The sequence below is a fragment of the Myxocyprinus asiaticus genome, chromosome 33, assembly GCF_019703515.2.
Source record: "Myxocyprinus asiaticus isolate MX2 ecotype Aquarium Trade chromosome 33, UBuf_Myxa_2, whole genome shotgun sequence".
Lineage (NCBI taxonomy): Eukaryota > Metazoa > Chordata > Actinopteri > Cypriniformes > Catostomidae > Myxocyprinus > Myxocyprinus asiaticus.
Window position 1 is genome coordinate 4,720,127 of NC_059376.1, and position 19,968 is coordinate 4,740,094.

Consider the following 19,968-nt stretch of genomic DNA (forward strand, 5'->3'; position numbering starts at 1 on the left):
TGTCAATCGGCCTATGTAACTTATTGAAATGTAAACTGGGATGTTTACCGTTCAAAATGAAGGACTTTGCTATACTATCAAATAGCTTGAAATAAGAGATGGGGACATCTACAGGGAGAGATTGTAGAAGGTAGCTGAATTTTGGAATCCAATTAATTTTAATAACATTAAAGTACATTGGAGTATATTCACTTGCATTGTTTAAAGGAGGAGGCCTGAAATGAAATCCTAAAAATCTTAAATTCTGTTTTGATGAAGAAATAAACAGATAGATCTTGGATGGCCTGAGGGTGAGTAAATTATCAGCAAATTTTCATTTTTGGGTGAACTATTCCTTTAACCAATCATAGATAAATGTAATTAAGCCCACCTGCCCACATCATTCGAAAACCTTTTTATTAAGGGGTCAAATTAACTAACTAAATCACACAAATTTGCTGGGAATAAGATGCCCAAATACTTAATGCCCTGTTGGGCCACTGGAAGGCGCCCGGCTAAAAAGCTGTTACTGGGCAGTATGCTGTCAGAGCCAAAGCTTTGGATTTAGACCAATTGACTCTGTATCCTGAGAACTTAGAAAAGGAATTAATAATTCTGTGGAGGCAAGGCATTGATCTAGTGGGGTCGGAGACAAATAATAAAATATCATCTGCGTAAGCAAAAGCTTATGCGCCATACCTCCCACCACCACTCCTGGAAAATCATCTTCCTTTCTTATCACGGCTGCTAATGGTTCCAGGGCAAGACAGAACAGTAAGGGGGAAAGAGGACAACCCTTCCGGGTGCCCCCTATCTGAAGTAAAATAATCTGAAATGAATCCATTTGTTTGTACCACCGCTACCAGGTGTCTATAAAGTAACTTCATCCATCCAATACAAGTATTCCCGAACCTGTATATTTCCAAAACCTTAAAAAGATAATCCCATTCTACCATATCGAACGCCTTTTCGGCGTCAAGTGAGATGGCAGCGACCAGAGTCTTATCATTCACCACTGACCACATGATATTGATAAAATGCCTAATGTTATCAGAAAAGCTACGGCCCCGAATAAACCCCACCTGATCTATATGTATAAGAGATGTCATAACTTTACTTAAAAATATTGTCAAAAATGTTGGCCAACCGATTATGTCTAGCTGGATCAGGGAAATTGGAAGGTAACTCAAATTAAATCAAATCAAATCACTTTTATTGTCACACAGCCATATACACAAGTGCAATGGTGTGTGAAATTCTTGGGTGCAGTTCCGAGCAACATAGCAGTCGTGACAGTGATGACATATACCAATTTACAATAAACATCAGAATAACACAACACAATTTAAAGTCTAATATACACATAATTACACACAACACAATATACAATAATAACATACACTGTACAGTATATAATACACACAATATAGATACACATTATTCAATAAAAAAAAAGTATATATAGTATATATATAATGTACAGTAAGTTGTATTGTACTGTATTGACATTCAGGCTGTCGGTTGATAGTAAGTTGTTAAGAGAGAATCTAATATAATAATAATATTATTTATGACAGTCCGGTGTGAGATATGAGAGTAAGAGTAATAAAGTGCAGTGCTGATGTATTTTGAGTTCAAAAGTCTAATTGCTTGGGGGAAGAAGCTATCATGAAGTCGGCTGGTGTGGGTCCTGATGCCTGGTATATATTTCCTGGAGGGAGGGAAGCTCACCTCCGATGATGTGTCTGGCAGTTCGCACCACCCTTTGCAGTGCTTTGCGGTTGTGGGTGGTGCTATTGCCGTACCAGGCAGAGATGCAGCCAGTCAGGATGCTCTCTACAGTGCTGGTGTAGAACCGTGTGAGGATGTGGCGGTTCATTCCAAACTTCCTCAGCCGTCTCAGGAAGACGAGGCGCTGATGAGCCTTCTTCATAACGACTTCAGTGTGGATGGACCATGTGAGTTCCTCAGTGATGTGGACACCCAGGTACTTGAAGCTGCTGACTTTCTCCACCAGTGCTCCATTGATGGTGATGGGACTGTGTTCTCTGTCTTTTCTTCTGAAGTCCACCACAAGCTCCTTTGTCTTACTGACGTTGAGGGAGAGGTTGTGCTCCTGACACCAGTGTGTCAAAGTGTGCACCTCCTCTCTGTAGGCTGTTTCATCATTGTCAGTGATCAGACCAACCACCGTTGTGTCATCAGCAAACTTCATGATGGCATTGGAGCTATGTGTTGCCACACAGTCATATGTGTACAGAGAATACAAGAGTGGGCTGAGAACACAGCCCTGTGGGGCTCCAGTGTTGAGGGTCAGTGATGAGGAGATGTTGCTGCCTATTCTAACCACCTCGCGTCTGCTTGACAGGAAGTCCAGGATCCAGCTGCACAGCGAGCTGTTTAAGTCCAGAGCCCGCAGTTTCTCATCAAGCTTGGAGGGCACTATGGTGTTGAATGCTGAGCTGTAGTCTACAAACAGCATTCCACATAAGTGTTCTTTTTTTCCAGATGGGAGAGAACAGTGTGTATTGTAGATGCAATGGCATCATCAGTGGAGCGGTTGTTGCGGTAAGCAAAATGCAATGGGTCTAGAGAGAGAGGCAGCACAGAGCAGATGTAATCTCTGATTAGTCTCTCAAAGCATTTGCTGATGATGGGGGTCAGAGCAACAGGACGCCAGTCATTTAAGCAAGTGATTTTGGATTGCTTTGGAACAGGCACAATGGTGGATGTTTTAAAGCATGCGAGGACTACAGACAAAGAGAGGGAAAGGTTGAAAATGTCCGTAAAAACACCAGCAAGTTGGTTCGCACACGCTCTGATGACACGGCCCGGAATGCCGCCTGGACCCGCGGCTTTGCTGATATTCACCCGTCGGAAGGATCGGGTTACATCCGCTACAGAGACGGAGAGTGAACTAACCTCTGTAGCTTCGGCCACGAGAGCTCTCTCCGCAACGGCGGTGTTATTTCCCTCAAAACGAGCATAAAAAGTATTTAGCTCATCCGGGAGACAGCGGTGTTCATGGCAGAGTTTTTATTCCCTTTAAAGTCCGTGATGATGTTAATTCCCTGCTACCTGCTTCTAGAGTTGGTGGTGTTAAACTGTCCTTCAATCTTGTCCCTGTACTGGTGTTTTGCTGTTCGGAGGGCATAATTGGCTTGTTTATGCTCTTCCGCATTCCCGGAATTAAAAGCAGAGGTCCGCACATTGAGTGCCGCGCGAACATCGCTATTAATCCATGGCTTCTGGTTCGGATAGATCCGTATTGTTCTGGTCGGAACAACGTCCTCTATGCACTTTCTGATGAAACACATTACGCTATCAGCGTAAAGCTTGATGTCGTCATCAGAGGCGGACCGGAACATCTCCCAGTCCGTGTGATCAAAACAGTCTTGTAGCGTAGAGTCTGATTGGTCTGACTAGCACTGGATCGTTCTGAGGGTGGGTGGTTCCTGTTTCAGTTTCTGCCTGTAAGCGGGCAGAAGCAGAATGGAAGAGTGATCCGATTTGCCAAATGGTGGGTGGGGGAGGGATTTGTAGCCATCCCAGAAGGGAGAGTAGCAATGGTCCAAAACCCGGTCCCCTCGTGTGTTGAAACTGATGTGTTGGTGGTATTTTGGTGCGACTGATTTGAAACTGGCATTATTAAAGTCCCCGGTCACAATGATCGCGGCCTCAGGGTGCACGGTTTCCTGCTTGCTTATAATCCCATACAGTTCCTTGAGTGCCCGGTCTGTGTCGGCTTGTGGGGGAATGTACACAGTGATAACGATCGCTGTGAATTCCCTCGGTAGCCAGAATGGTCGACACAGAAGCATGAGAAATTCCAGATCAGGAGAGCAGAAAGACTTGATAGAATGTACGTTCCTCTGATCACACCAGGATTTGTTGATCATAAAACATACACCACCACCTCTGCTTTTATCTGAGAGGCCTTTCGCTCTGTCCGCTCGGTACACGGAGAACCCCGCGGGATCGATGGCTGAGTCTGGAATCTCCACAGACATCCAACTTTCCGTAAGGCAGATAATGCAGCAGTCCCTCGTCTCTCGTTGGAAAGAGATCCGCGCTTTCAGCTCGCAGAGCATGTTATCCAGAGACTGAACATTTGCCAGTAGAATACTGGGTAGCGGGGGTCGATTTGCGCAGCGTCTTACTCTGATGAGAAAGCCGGCTCTGTTTCCCCTTTTCCTCCTGCGTTTCCGCGGCCGGGCTGCCCAGACAAAGGGCTCCGCTTGCGTGTTTGTAAACAGCGGGTCGGCATTGAGGAATTTGAAGTCCGGTTTATGGTGTGTAATTGCTGAACCAATGTCCAAAAGTGTTTGTCTGTCGTAGACAATAAGGCAGACAACATCCAAGACAAAAAACATAAGAATTGTAAACAAAACAAACAAAACACTACCATGTTGTGTCGGAGCTCGCAATGCAGCAGCCATACTCTGCGCCATCTCCACTCCAGTTACTCTTACACTTGCTTGGATCTTTGTTTAAGAACCAGTCTGATCCAGGCTTGTGTCATGGTTGGTGGAAGCTTTCCATTCTTTAATGATTCCATATACATTTCTAACAAAAGTGTAGCCAGTTCTGTAGCATAAGATCTAAAAAAATTCAGTGGCAAAGACGTCTGGCCCCAGAGCCTTGCCTTTAGGCAAGGCCTTAATTACCTCGCCAAGCTTTTTGCTCAGTCGACAGTTTAGGGAGATCTAATGGATCCGCAAAGTTTCTAATATCTTCATCAGTAGACAAAGACATGGAACTATAGAGATCAAGACAGATTTCTTTAAAAGCATTATTAATATCAATGGCCGGGGTAAATATTTCACCACCAGTAGATTTCACTGTGGGAACGGTAAAAAAGACTCTCTCTGCTTTATATATCTAGCCAAAAGCTTCACTGCTTTGTCCCCCGACTCGAAGTATGATTGTCTTGCCCTGAATAGCCAAAACTCCACCTTCCGTGACAAAATAGTATTATATCTGTATTTCAATCGGGTCAATTCTCTGAGGCCATCAGACAACATTCAGCACTTCAGCTCTGCCTCGGCACTTTTAATATTCCCTTCCAACTCCACGAGTTCTTGTGCTTTGGATTTTTTGATGAATGAGGCATACTGTATGATCCGACCCCTAAGAACCACCTTAAGTGCCTCACAAGCCACGCTCACAGAGGACCAGTTAGTCTCCATATAAACATTGATTTCAGCCTTAACTATATGATTTCCTTTTCTCTGTATGTGGCAACACCTCTAAACTCACCAGGACGTGATCTGAGACTAAGATGATTCCTATTGAGCAATCAACAACAGATGAAATGAGGGACTTAGATATTTATAAAAAAAATCTATTCTAGAATAAGTCTTATGGACTGATGATAAAAATGTATAGTCCCTAACAGATGGGTTCAAAAGTCCAAGATTTGTACACACCCTGTGAAGCGTCAGTGTTGCTCTAGGGGGCTTGCACAATTTTGCTTCACTATGATCAAGGACTGAGTCCATCAAAAGATTAAAGTTTCCTCACAATATTATATCATGAGGGGTGCCAGCAACTTGCAACATCCCTTCAAGATCTATAAAAAAGCCCTGATCGTCAGCGTTAGGTGCGTAAATATTAGCAAAAATCAACCTTTGCCCCTGAATTTCTGCTAAAACAATAATGACTCTTCCTAATTTATCTTTAATCTGTTTGAGACATTTAAATTGTAGATGTTTACTTATCAATGTAATGACTCCCCTGCTCTTACTCGAGCTAGCACTAAAGAAAACATGCCCACCCCATATCTTCCCAAATTTTTCAGCTTCCTGCGGGGAAAGATGTGTTTCTTGAAGAAACACCATATCATATTTCTTACATTTAAGAAAATAAATAACCTTCCTTCTTTTTATGGGGTGCCCCAACCCATTCACATTCCACGTGGAGAGGGACAATACACTCATATTAACATTTGACATAATAGAAAAAATAGATTTTGTTTCATAAACAAGATTATAAAGGCCACATTCCAACATTAGTGTAACAATCAAACCCCAAACTTCCCCCCGAACCAAACAAACAGAAAAAATAAAAACATGTGTTTTAACCCTGCGCACGACAGTGCCAACCAGTGTCCATCCCTCTAAACTCAAACAGTACATGTACGCCTACGAGAGCCCCCGCGACAACTTTGCCGTCAGATTGATCAAGTCCGGTGTATCTATACAAATTTTGTGAGACAGAATTACACAGCAAAAAATAATCTATAAACAAACTCCAGCCAATAAGCGGAATAAACACAAAAAACATGTATATTCATCCACATAACTGTCCCCAAGGTATGTTCCTCCACAGAACAAGCTCCACCTGTTACAGTGTAATTACCCAAGTAAATACAGAGTACTAATAACAAAGGCCTTCAACATCATAGTTGTGGACCACCCTGCCTCTGTCTGCTCTCCTGGCAAAAATCTTTATTGCATTTCCAAAGCACCCAAGTCTCCTAGTATTCTACCCCAAAAAGGAGAAAATTTTAGAATTTTGTAATGGATGTGTGGAATCAATGACTCAAGAAGTCATAAGCAAAACAGAAGACTTAAAAATGAAGGGAAAGCCACTGCCCATCGAGCACAAGCTTAGATAAAAAGGTTAAAGATTACCACTTTGTTTAATTTTTAGATTCAGTTGTGTGGCAACTGTTGTTACTGTTTGGTTATAAGAAAAAAGAAAATAATGAATACATTAAGTTTTTCAAAGAAAATAACTACATTAAGAGCCTGAGCTGCAACAAAAAGTGACAATGTTATAATAAAGAATGTTAAACTAAGTTTATTCTGTTGCTGTTTAGTAATTAATATAAACAGTTGAAGTCAGAAGTTTACATACATCTTAGTCAAATACATTTAAACTCAGTTTTTCACAATTCCTGACATTTTATCGTAGAAAACATTCCCTATCTTAGGGTAGGTACTTTTGGGGCGGATAGGGACTGTGCAGACTGTGGGAGGTGCTGCAGCCTGGGACTGATCAAAAACCTATGATGCACAATGCATTGAGAAAGAAGATGAGTCCACAGCTGCTATTAGTAAACAAACTAGCTGCTAGCCTGCTACTCAGAGGATTGCACTAATTTTACCATTACCTTAAAAGAAAAGTATCCAAAGAGAATCACCCATTTCACATATGTGTTTATGTGCGTGTGACTTCAGAGACCGTATAAGGATAGATGAAGGTAGGATGAAATAAGTGCTTTTTAAACTGTTCAGAGAGTTCCGTTCATCCAAAACCGTTGTTGTTTAAAGTATTAACTGATTAGGCAGCTGCCTACGTTTTCGTTGCAGCCAAAGTTTGCATAAAACAGCCATAACAAAGTTGTACCTCTGATTCCGGCGTCCTCTGTTGGTGTTATTGATTTTGTTGATGGTATTGAATCGCATGTGCAATGACGTCACAAGAAAAATTATCATTAACTTGACATCACTACGGGGGTTAGTTTTGTGAGTGTGAATGCAAGAGGGGAAAAGTCTCCTCGGGTGTGCCGTTCCTCTTAAGAGTTCTCATTACAAGGACTGTAGGTTGGAAAGGGCCTATAGACATGCATGAGACACTGACACTGCATGTAAAATTTCAAGTTAGGCCATTTTTATGTTTGTCACTGTTATAGCACCACCAAGAGGCCTGCAGCCCTGAAAACAGCTAATTGCATTGCTGTTTTCTAACTTTTTTAGGTGTTGGCACTGTTGCTATTTAAAATGTACTTGCACACAGAAAAGTACCGTATAGTCCAAATTGCTTTGTTTTTGTTAAATTATTTATCACTATTTGTATTTTTGTACTAATAGTAATTTACTACTACTATAAGTACTACAATTTTCATAAAAAGTCATATTTTAAATGACTGTCTGATATAATTATATACTTTTATAACTATAACTAATCATCACAAGATAAATCATGGTGCTGAAATACCTCATTATTTCCTTGACAGGGCATTTGCCCCCACTACCACAAAATATGTTTTTCCTTATTTCCTGCTATGTAATTAAAAAACAATAATACTTTGATTATTGATCAAATTATTATTAATAACATTAATTGTAATGGTTTAAGAGCCACTGAAAAACCCATGTCCATCAACCACACATCTGAATATCCTATTAGAGGAATGCATCCCCCTAGTGTTTCCCTGAATCTCAGGAACATGTTGAATCCAGTGTTTCTGTCAAAAGGACCACTTTGTCAAGCTTGTCTTCTAGATATCAACCAAGATGCTCACAGACTTTAAGGGCAGGATGATATCACATGTTTTTATTGATTACATCAGTTTCTGCCAGACTGTTTTTTGTGTGTAGACTCGAGCGCAACCAGAACAAAGCATCGAAGGAACATTACTGCGACACCGACAATGGGTCCACAGCAACCCGCTGTGTTCAGATGCTTGAGATTTGAAATGTTTGAGATTTAGCAATAGCAAAGCAGAAATCATACTTATTGTTCTTTGTTGCAATGCTCCTCATAGGCATAAAAGAATCCTATAACACAGGTGCAAATAGGTTAAAAAATTTTCATTGTATATTATAATGTTTTATCACAAATGAGAACAAAACTGTCATACTGTACAGCCTGGGTTCATTGCATTCAAAAGTTTAATAATTTAAGTAAAATTGGCCACACCCACTACTTTCATTTTGGCTGGGCGTGGCACACTAAATATTAAGTTCAAGATGTTTTTGAAAATTATTGAAAATGGGACTCCAGATAATGTTCCTGCTCTATATTCATTCCTATCAGGTGAAAGGCCTAGGAATAGTTTGCAAAAGTCTGTTCCAAAAAAAAAAAAAAAAAAAAAAAACAATACGGTGAAAAATCTTTCATGGCGGAAAGGAAATCAGAGATATACATTTTGTTTGTCGTGTGAGTTTTGATTACTGCAGCACCCCTGATTGGCCAATTGGGGTGAGTCCTTGCACATAAGTAGTGGGCAATTGTAATACTATTTCAAAGTTTCATGTCTCTATACCTTATAGTTTGGTCTCCAGAATCAGTTTCATCAGAGAAAAATTACAATAAAAATAATCCTACAAAAACAATAGGGTTTCAGTTTGATCCACTAATAATATACATGAAACCCTTCAATTGCAATAGGGTTTCAGCGTTTTGCTCTTGAACCCTAAGAAGAAGAAGACTAAAAAGAAAATCTGTACAAATACAATAGGATTCCAGCACCTTTGTGCTTGGATCACTATGTCCAAATTTTCAAGTGGTAGTGTGTGTTAAAAGCTGAGCATGTATCTGGAAAGTCAATCAAGCAGCAAATGCAAACAGTTTGGCCTTGATAACATCAAATCATCTGCTCACCTTGCTGACATGGTTGATGGGTGATTTGGCCAACATCTGCTCCAGAAAAGCAGCTTCGAGATGGATGTTAGTGTTATAATCATATCCAGCTTCCACCATACACCTTAAAATAAACATAGCCAAACCATTAATCCAACTATCACTCATGTCTATAAAGGTGAATCTCACAGATACTGTCAAACAAATATACGGGTAAATATTCAGCCCCAAATCAAGAGATAGAAATTACATTTTGCAAGAAATACATATTAAAAAATAAATCCTATTTTTGTTTTCCTATTAAGATTTTTTTGCATTCATTTCATGACAATTAAATGTGTACTAGACAGTATTTTTTTTGCTTATGTTGTGTTGCTCAATATGACAGTCGTCTTGGATTTACACTGACACCTAGTGGCATGAATGCAGCAGTTTCTTAGTTAACAATAACATTGAAGAAATTCACTATTCACAGTCAGCCATGAATAATTTAAATATATAACCATATATCTGTTTAAGTTTCTGTGAAATTCATGTTTATAGACATGAGTGATAGTTGGATTCATTTAATCCATGAGTGAGTGTCCATTAACAGTCTGGTTACTGAGATTAAGTGAGTATTAAGTGAGGCTGGTCTTTTGATCCTAACATGGGCCCCATGGCCCCTTTAGGGGACCCTTTCTATGTAGAATAAAATAACTATTATAAGGTTACTGACATGACTGGAGTCTTCATCTCATGTGAGTTTTCATCTCATGATTTTATACATAAGTTTTAAAATTAAGATACATTTCTTTAGGAGTAAACAAGGAACAATTAAGCATGTCAAGCCCCAAATTACTGTAATGTGAAATAATCTCGTTCTTATTACTGTAATGTGTAAAAATACTGATATATTAAATAAATAAAACAACATTATAGTATTTGTTGTGCAGCCTGATTTAAATTAAAAAATAATTTTAATACATTATTTTTGGCAATGCATCGCAGTAATAAAAATCGAATGAGGATTATTGAGAATGAGATTTACAAACTCAAAAGTAAAACTTCTTTATGTGACGTCACCATTTAAACTCAAATGATGATGAAACATCTTCATCAATAACATCTAGATGCTTTTGTATGACATTTTTCCTGTCATCACAGCAAAACAATTTACAATAGTATACTGTGAATGAGATGTCAAATTACCAGTCTGGAATGTCTGTACTGCCAATCATGGAGGCCAGATTTGTGACGGGGTTGCGTGTTACACACGCCTTGTAGAAGTCTGGATACTGCCCAATCAGGTGGCATGCCAGGAATCCACCATGAGAGCCTCCAATGACAGCGATCTTCTGTTCATCAAAGCCACCTTGACTCAAAACACTCTCTACTGCAAACTGCAAAAACAACATTTAAAGGTGCAATCAGTAACTTTTTGTTCGTGTCATCTTGGACTTACATTGACACCTAGTGTGGATGCAGCATCATTCAAAATCAATAGTTTTCATTTACAGATGCCACTGAAGAAATTCTCTATTCACAATCATCCATGATTAATTTAATCCAAGAGTGAAAGTGTCCAATTACAAATTGGTTACTGAGATTAAGCAAGTAGTATTTCTAGCAAGTCAGTCCAATGTCGGCCAACTTTGGAACGCTCCCGGGAGACTATTTTCATGACAGTACAGCTATTGTCTACTTGAATGGGGAGAAACCGAAATCTCAAAAACAGTTGGTCAAGATTACGATCAAAGAATGAATTTCAAATCAGAAAAATATTTGACAACACTGGAATGATAAATTGTGTTTCTTTACCTCAGATATTCCCGGCTAGTATAGTTTATGCACGTTCTCAAAATTATTGATAGGCTATATCTGTATCTAAAAGATGATTGGCTCTTTTACCTGTAAGACGGGACTTCCTTTCTACATCCATTGACCACTGGGCACTTAGAGCTAATTGGTTGGGCATTCCAATTTCTCCCATTCATTTTAATAGAAGTGGCCCATCTCTGCTAAATAGTCTCTTATAGTATTCAGCTGGTCATGTGGTTCTAAAATACCAGCCCCCATGAGGGCTCCCCTGTCCCATGTAGAATAAAGCAGCTTTTATAAGGTTACTGATATGATTATAGAGTCCTGTGATGTCATGTGAGTGGTCATGGTTTCAAAGCTGCAATTAATTTCTTTAGGAGTAAAACTTTAGTAGGGAAAAAATTACAAAAGGTCATAAAAGATTTCACATATCTGCTAAGGCCGGCATACATGGTGTGATTTTTTTTAAATTTGTTTCTTTTTTTGTTATTAAAAGTTTTTATTGATTCCATATAACATACATATATATAAAAAAAATAATAATAAAAAAATAACAACAGACTATTTGGAATCACATTATATTATTTAAAACCCTTCCTCCCGAACATTAACCACCCCACCCCACCACCCAACACAAACAGATACACCAGTGGTCAAATTCAATTGACAAAGACACACAAACAGACAATAAAACAGAAGAAAATATTTAGAAATACATTTAAAAAAAGAATATGTTCAAAAACAAAAAGGCTACAATGTGAACATTTAAAACAACACGTCTCCCTCCACTGCCCCTCCCCGAGAGCCCTCCAAAAAGGCAGGATAGCTGCCCCACCTCCTGATGAACATATCCATGTTGCCTAGCCTTCTATATGACAACTCTTCCCAAGCTGCCACCCTGCCCACCCCATATCTTCCCAAATTTTTTAGCTTCTTGTGGGGAAAGATGCATTTCTTGAAGAAACACTATATCATATTTCTTACGTTTAAGAAAAGAAATAACCTTCCTTCTTTTTATGGGATGCCCCAACCCATTCACATTCCATGTGGAGAGAGTACACTTATATTAACATTTGGCATTTTGATATAATAGAAAATATTAATTGTGTTCCAAAAACAAAATTATGAAGACCACATTTCGACCCAAATTTTTAACAATTATGTGCTTAACTTTTTCCCATATGCACCCAAACTGCCCAGCCGTCTATGTGACATCTCTTCAAAAGCCACCACTCTGCCCAACTTGGTGCACCACTCATGAAATGAGGGCACATCAGCCGACTTCTATCCCCTTAGTATTACCTGCCTGCCGATCATCACGCTGGTAAGGATCCATCTACCTTATATGTTTATTCATTATATTAATACCTGCCACATCACCCAAAATACAAAGTCTGGGGCAAAATAAAATCTGAGTGCTCAAGACCTCAAAAATAATATTCTGAACCTTCAACCAAAACGACATGGTTACTGGTGTAACCTCCGTTCCCTGATGGAGGGAACGAGACGTTGGTGTCGATGTAGTGACACTAGGGGTCACTCTTGGGAGCCCGAGACACCTCTGGTCCACTCCCCCGAACATACGGGTATAAAAGGAGCTGGTATGCAACCACTCATTCAGGTTTTACGCTGAGGAGCCGATATAAGGTCCGGCCATTTCAGCGGGTAGTTCAGCGTTGTGGCAGGAGGGACCAACGTCTCGTTCCCTCCATCAGGGAACGGAGGTTACACCAGTAACCATGACGTTCCCTATCTGTCACTCACTCGACGTTGGTGTCGATGTAGTGACACTAGGGGTCCCTATACAAAACGCCACAAGGCTGAACTGTGTTACGTGAACTGGCGGTGTGTGGTGGGCAGACTTGCTGTGTGCCTCATAGCCAGCGCACCAGGTCGACACGTAACCTCCCCCAACACAGTTATGAGTGTCGAACGGCCCTTTTTGGGGACAAGTCGACTACCCAGAGATAGAGACAGGCTTAACGCAGTCGTGGCCTCTTTCCCCTTCTCTTTTTCCACTCCCTAAAAAAGAAGGGGGATTATCTGACTGGGCCGCCAGGTCTAGTCGGGGGGTGTCCCTCCCAAGGGGAGGACACCGCGGAGACCACACCTCTCCCCAAGAGAGGGGGGGATATTTAAGTGGAAGAATACATCACATGGTCTTTCCAACCATGTGGAGAGCCTTCAAGGTAGATCCTGCCCAATGGGGGAGGAGTTACTACAACATGGAGACTGAGGGGCTCTGCCCAAGGAAGACGCAGTTTGCCAGTAGGGAAACGAACTAGCGGAAGATATAGATCGCATGGGGTTAGCCTTACAGGAAACCGCCACATGCGGAGCACCTACCCCAGAACTGGGCTCTTAGCGCGTGTACTGGGCCGGCAGCGAGTCTCTCCGAAAACTCGACTGCCACAGGGCTCGGAGGAAGTCAACCAGGGAACAACTTTTGTGAACACTACTGGGAATTAACAGCGCACGTCTTCAGCTCAAAAGGAGGTGGAAGGAGCTATGTGCAAGTGATACACCCGGCCGGCTATCCCGGGCTTATCCGCTTGTGTTGCGTGCCACTACCTGGGACGAAACCGGTTCCACCCAGAGGTTGTAGAACCTTGCAAAGGTGTTGGGTGTTGTCCAGCCCGCTGCTCTGCAAATGTCTGTTAGAGAGGCACCTCTGGCCAGGGCCCAAGAAGCCGCTACACCACGGGTAGAATGGGCTCGTAGCCCTACCGGGGGCGGCATGTTTTGGGCGAGACATGCCATAGTTATGGCGTCAATGAGCCAGTGGGCGATCCTCTGCTTGGAGACAGCGCTTCCTTTCCACTGTGCACCAAAGCAGACAAAGAGCTGCTCAGAGATTCTAAAGCTCTGCGTGCGATCCAAATAGATGCGTAAAGCGCGCACCGGACACAGCAACGACAGGGCTGGGTCTGCCTCCTCCTGGGGCAGCGCTTGCAGGTTCACCACCTGGTCCCTAAAAGGAGTGGTGGGAACCTTGGGCACATAGCCCGGTCGGGGGTCTCAGGATCACGTGAGAATAGCCCAGACCGAACTCCAGGCACGTTTCGCTGACAGAGAACGCTTGCAGGTCACCTACCCTCTTGATGGAAGTGAGCGCAGTCAGGAGGGTAGTCTTCAAGGAGAGTGCCTTAAGCCCGGCTGACTGCAAAACTCAAAGGGGGCTCTCTGTAGACCCTGAAAAACTACAGAGGTCCGATGAGGGAACAAGGCGCGGCCTGGAGGGATTCAGCCTCCTGGCGCCTCTTAGGAACCTGATGATCAGATCATGCTCCCCTAAGGACTTACCGTCGACTGCGTCATGGTGTGCTGCTATGGCAGCAACGTACACCTTCAAGGTGGAAAGGGACAGCCTCCCTTCCAACCTCTCTTGCAGGAAGGAAAGCACTGATCTGACTGCGCACCTCTGGGGGTCTTCCTGACAGGAAGAACACCACTTAGCGAACAGACGCCACTTAAAGGCATACAGGCGCCTCGTAGAGGGAGCCCTAGCCTGAGTGAACGTGTCTACCACCGCAGGTGGGAGACAGCTTAGATCTTCCGCGTCCCGTCCAGGGGCCAGACATGGAGATTCCAGAGGTCTGGGCGCGGGTGCCGGATGGTGCCCCTTCCCTGAGAAAGAAGGTCCTTCCTCAGGGGAATTTGCCCGGGGGGAGCTGTCACGAGGAGCGTGAGGTCTGAGCACCACGTCTGGGCGGGCCAGTAGGGTGCTTACCAGGACGACCTTCTCCTCGTCCTCCCTGACCTTGCACAGGGTCTGTGCAAGCAGGCTCACTGGGGGAAAATGCATATTTGCGAATGCCAGGGGACCAGCTGTGTGCCAGCGCATCTATGCTGAGGAAGGCCTCGGTGAGGGCATACCAGAGCGGGCAGTGGGAGGATTCTTGGGAGGCGAACAAGTGCACCTGTGCCTGACCGAATCGACTCCAAATCAGCTGGACCACCTGAAGGTGGAGTCTCCACTCTTCCACTCTAGGGGAACACCTGCTCATAGAACCGAGAGGTCGGTCCAAGGGCTGAAAAGACGGTGACAGACCGACGTAATGGCCACGCGGTGTGTCCCGTGGCGCCATGCCCGTCTCGGGACTCGAGTCTGGATCCAGTGCTGAAGCGGCCTCATATGCATCAACCCGAGCGGGGTGGCCACCGCCGAGGATGCCATATGCCCCAGGAGCCTCTGAAAAAGTTTCAGTGGAACCGCTGTTTTCTGTTTGAACGCCTTCAAACAGGCCAGCACCGACTGGGCGCGCTCGTTCGTAAGGTGCGCCGTCAAATAGACTGAGTCCAACTCCAAACCGAGAAAAGAGATGCTCTGAACCGGGAGGAGCTTGCTCTTTTCCCAGCTGACCCGAAGCCCTAGTCGGCTGAGGTGTGAGAGCACCAGGTCCCTGTGTGCGCATAACACGTCTCGAGAGTGAGCTAAGATTAGCCAGTCGTCGAGATAGTTGAGAATGCGAATGCCCACCTCCCTTAACGGGGCAAGGGCAGCCTCTGCGATCTTCATAAAGACGCGAGGAGACAGGGACAGGCCGAAAGGGAGGACTTTGTACCGATACGCCTGACCCTCGAACGCGAACCGCAGGAAGGGTCTGTGTCGAGGAAGGATCGAGACGTGAAAGTACGCATCCTTCGGGTCTACCGCTGCGAACCAATCTTGATGCCGGACGCTCGCTAGAATGCGTCTTTGTGTCAGCATCTTGAACGGGAGTCTGTGTAAGGCCCGGTTCAGTACTCGCAGGTCCAAGATTGGCCGCAACCCACCGCCTCTTTTTGGTACAGTGAAGTAGGGGCTGTAAAACCCCTTCTTCATCTTGGCTGGAGGGACAGGTTCTATTGCGTCCTTCCGTAGGAGGGTAGCGATCTCCGCGCAAGTTAGCAGCGTTTCCGACTTTCACCAAGGTGAAGTGGACACTGCTGGACCTGGGCAGATGCCCGGCGAAGTGAATCGCGCAGCCGAGTCGGACGGTCCGGACCAGCCCTCGTGACAGACTGGAAAGCGCAAGCCATGCGTCCAAGTTCCGCGCAAGGGGGACCAAAGGGACAACGTCATCGGATGTACCGGCAGGTGGGGCCTCGCAGCGGGGCGGAGCTCGAGGTGCCACACCACATCGAAGCACTTACCTGGCTCCTTGTGACCACCCCCGGAACAGCCTGGGACGGGGGAGGAAGAGGCCTGTCCTCGTGACCCGTGGAGACTGTCACATCGAGGGCGGATTTGTGCCACAGCTGGGCGCTCAGGGCGGGAGACCGCCGCTGGAGCGCCAACCTGCCAAATGGAGTGGTGGACGGTGGTCGTGATGCCAGCCGTACACACCTGATATGTGACCCAGGGAACAAGGAAACCACTCTTGCTGAGCTCTTGCGTACTGCAACAGCTTGAGCATGCAGCGCAATTAAATTCAAAAGGTAACAAAAAGATGAAGATCTGCTTACCAGCTCCAGAGCAGCGGGTTTCGTTGTCCCTGGGTCGCCCGTCTCAGGGGCGCTTCGAAGACCTCCGTGGGTTCTTCGGTGCCGGCTGTGAGACGGGTGGTGTCAGCTTCCTGCGGTGGGCTCCACGCCGGGGCCAGGCCAGAGGGGCGGGCTGCGGCGGAGCCGGTGCAGTCACCGCAGGGGGACGCCCTTGGCGATGAGTAGATGGGGTGCGGGATCTTGAGCCGCGCCGGGGCAGGATAAGCCGGCTAGCATCCATCTACTGCTCTACCATCGAGAACTGCTGGGCAAAGTCCTCGACGGTGTCGCCGAATAGGCCCGCCTGGGAAATGGGGGCAGCAAGGAATCGTGTCCTGTCGGCCTGACCCATCTCGACCAGGTTGAGCCAAAGGTGGCGCTCCTGGACCACTAGTGTGGCCATCGTCCGCCCGAGAGACCGCGCTGTGACCTCCGTCGCTCGGAGAGCGAGGTCGGTCGCCGAGCGCAGTTCCTGCATCAATCCCGGGGCGGAACTACCCTCGTGCAGTTCCTTTAGCGCCTTGGCGGACTTGCAGGAGAGCCATTGCGTGCAGGGCGGAGGTGGCTTGTCCAGCGGCACCGTAGGCTTTGACCGTCAGAGACGACATAAACCTACAGGCCTTGGACGGGGCTTTGGGCACCCGCCCCAGGTGGCGGCGCTCTGCGGGCATAGGTGCACCGCGAGCGCCTTTATCCACCGGGGGATTGCCGAATAACCCTTGGCCGCCCCACCATCGAGGGTAGTGAGAGCGGGGAAGCTGAAAAGATCGGGACCGGGCAGTAAAAGGTGCGTCCCGCGACCTTGTCAGCTCTTCATGCACTTCCGGGAAGAAAGGAAGGGGGCGGGGCGTGGCTTTGAGCGGCGCCGCGAGCCCAGGAACCAATCGCAGAGCCGCGAGGGTTCAGGAAAGAGCGGTGAAATCCACTCTAACCGACGCTCGCGGCTGTCCGGGAAAACATGTCGTCATCTCCGCATCAGCCTGTGACTGGGCGATCGACCCCGAAGGGAGGAGCCCAGCTGAGGCTTCTGACTGGACGAGCCCGCTCTCCGATGCTGCGCTCGAGAGCTCATCACTTTCGCGGGCTCCAAATAAGAGGTCGAACTCGCCGTGAGACGAGCCGGCAGACTCACCCGGAAGCCCGATCGGGGCAGACGAGCGTTCTGGGGAATGGGAGGTCTGCGGGGGGATACCTGGCGGAGGCGGTCCCATTGGGGTCCCCAAATCGCCCCCAGTGCTAGCCGCGCTGGCCTCAAACCCGTGGGTAAAAACTGAGGCGGGAGTCTCTGGGGTGGCTCGCTTTCTTACGAAGGCGAGCCGCGACCGCAACGTTGCCATGGACATATTCTCGCAATGAGAACGTGACCATCCACGAACGCTGTCTCCGCGTGAGCAGTGCCCAGACATGAAAGACAGTGATCGTGACCGTTAGAAGGCGAGAGATAACGAGCACAACCAGGAATAACACACAATCGGAAAAGCATCTTTAAAAAGACGCGTCTTTAAAAAGACGTTCCGTGTGTGCGCTCTTTTAGAGAAATATATACTCTTTTAGAGGGGAAAAATGCTCTTTCAGAAAATATACTCTCTAGTTTTTCTGCCGAAGCGCCCAGGGGCGTTCTCTGCAGTGCACCAGTGCAGAGGAGGGAGAAGCCGCTGAAATGTGCCGTCAGATCCAGCAGGTGAATGAACAGTAGTATTCAGCTCAGCGAGCATGGCCGTTCGGCTCCGAAGAGAAAATCTGAATGAGTGGTTGCATACCAGCTCCTTTTATACCCGTATGTTCGGGGGAGTGGCATGCAAATACCACTCGCCAATTTTCATTGGCCTTTTATCAAAGACCAGAGGTGTCTCGGGCTCCCAAGAGTGACCCCTAGTGTCACTACATCGACACCAACATCGAGTGAGTGACAGATAGGGAACTCTTGAATCTAAGCACAGAACCAAAACACATGGGCTATGTCCCCATCCTCCAACTGGCATCACCAGCAAGTAGGTGTGTCTTTAACCCTCTGGGGTCTGAGGGTGTTTTGGGCCCTGGAGAAATTTTAACATGCCTTGACATTTGTGCTTTTTTCAGTTGCTTTAAAACATATTAATGGCTAAAGTCTGATAACACTGTATTCAGCACAAACTGGGCTACTATAATATGTGAACAACATGTACAGGTGCATCTCAATAAATTAGAATGTCGTGGAAAAGTTCATTTATTTCAGTAATTCAACTCAAATTGTGAAACTCGTGTATTAAATAAATTCAGTGCACACAGACTGAAGTAGTTTAAGTCTTTGGTTCTTTTAATTGTGATGATTTTGGCTCACATTTAACAAAAACCCACCAATTCACTATCTCAAAAAATTAGAATACATCATAAGACCAATAAAAAAACATTTTTAGTGAATTGTTGGCCTTCTGGAAAGTATGTTCATTTACTGTATATGTACTCAATACTTGGTAGGGGCTCATTTTGCTTTAATTACTGCCTCAATTCGGCGTGGCATGGAGGTGATCAGTTTGTGGCACTGCTGAGGTGGTATGGAAGCCCAAGTTTCTTTGACAGTGGCCTTCAGCTCATCTGCATTTTTTGGTCTCTTGTTTCTCATTTTCCTCTTGACAATACCCCATAGATTCTCTATGGGGTTCAGGTCTGGTGAGTTTGCTGGCCAGTCAAGCACACCAACACCATGGTCATTTAACCAACTTTTGGTGCTTTTGGCAGTGTGGGCAGGTGCCAAATCCTGCTGGAAAATGAAATCAGCATCTTTAAAAAGCTGGTCAGCAGAAGGAAGCATAAAGTGCTCCAAAATTTCTTGGTAAACAGGTGCAGTGACTTTGGTTTTCAAAAAACACAATGGACCAACACCAGCAGATGACATTGCACCCCAAATCATCACAGACTGTGGAAACTTAACACTGGACTTCAAGCAACTTGGGCTATGAGCTTCTCCACCCTTCCTCCAGACTCTAGGACCTTGGTTTCCAAATGAAATACAAAACTTGCTCTCATCTGAAAAGAGGACTTTGGACCACTGGGCAACAGTCCAGTTCTTCTTCTCCTTAGCCCAGGTAAGACGCCTCTGACGTTGTCTGTGGTTCAGGAGTGGCTTAACAAGAGGAATACGACAACTGTAGCCAAATTCCTTGACATGTCTGTGTGTGGTGGCTCTTGATGCCTTGACCCCACCCTCAGTCCATTCCTTGTGAAGTTCACCCAAATTCTTGAATCGATTTTGCTTGACAATCATAAGGCTGCGGTTCTCTTGGTTGGTTGTGCATCTTTTTCTTCAACACTTTTTCCTTCCACTCAACTTTCTGTTAACATGCTTGGATACAGCGCTCTGTGAACAGCCAGCTTCTTTGGCAATGAATGTTTGTGGCTTACCCTCTTTGTGAAGGGTGTCAATGATTGTCT

The 19,968-nt window shown here is 45.2% G+C and overlaps 1 protein-coding gene across 3 annotated transcripts in view; it reads right to left on the reverse strand.

Annotated features, from left to right (window-relative positions):
* Positions 1-19,968, reverse strand: part of apeh (acylaminoacyl-peptide hydrolase) — a 148,222-nt gene that overhangs the window by 9,513 nt on the left and 118,741 nt on the right. For 2 of the 3 annotated variants that reach the window (XM_051670153.1, XM_051670152.1), the window contains exons 20-22: positions 10,483-10,673; positions 9,313-9,415; positions 8,443-8,486 (exon numbers count right to left, since the gene is read on the reverse strand). In XM_051670153.1, coding sequence (XP_051526113.1) covers positions 8,443-8,486; positions 9,313-9,415; positions 10,483-10,673 — 338 coding nt within the window. The remainder of the gene's footprint in view (positions 1-8,442; positions 8,487-9,312; positions 9,416-10,482; positions 10,674-19,968) is intronic. The other variant, XM_051670154.1, reaches the window with a different exon arrangement.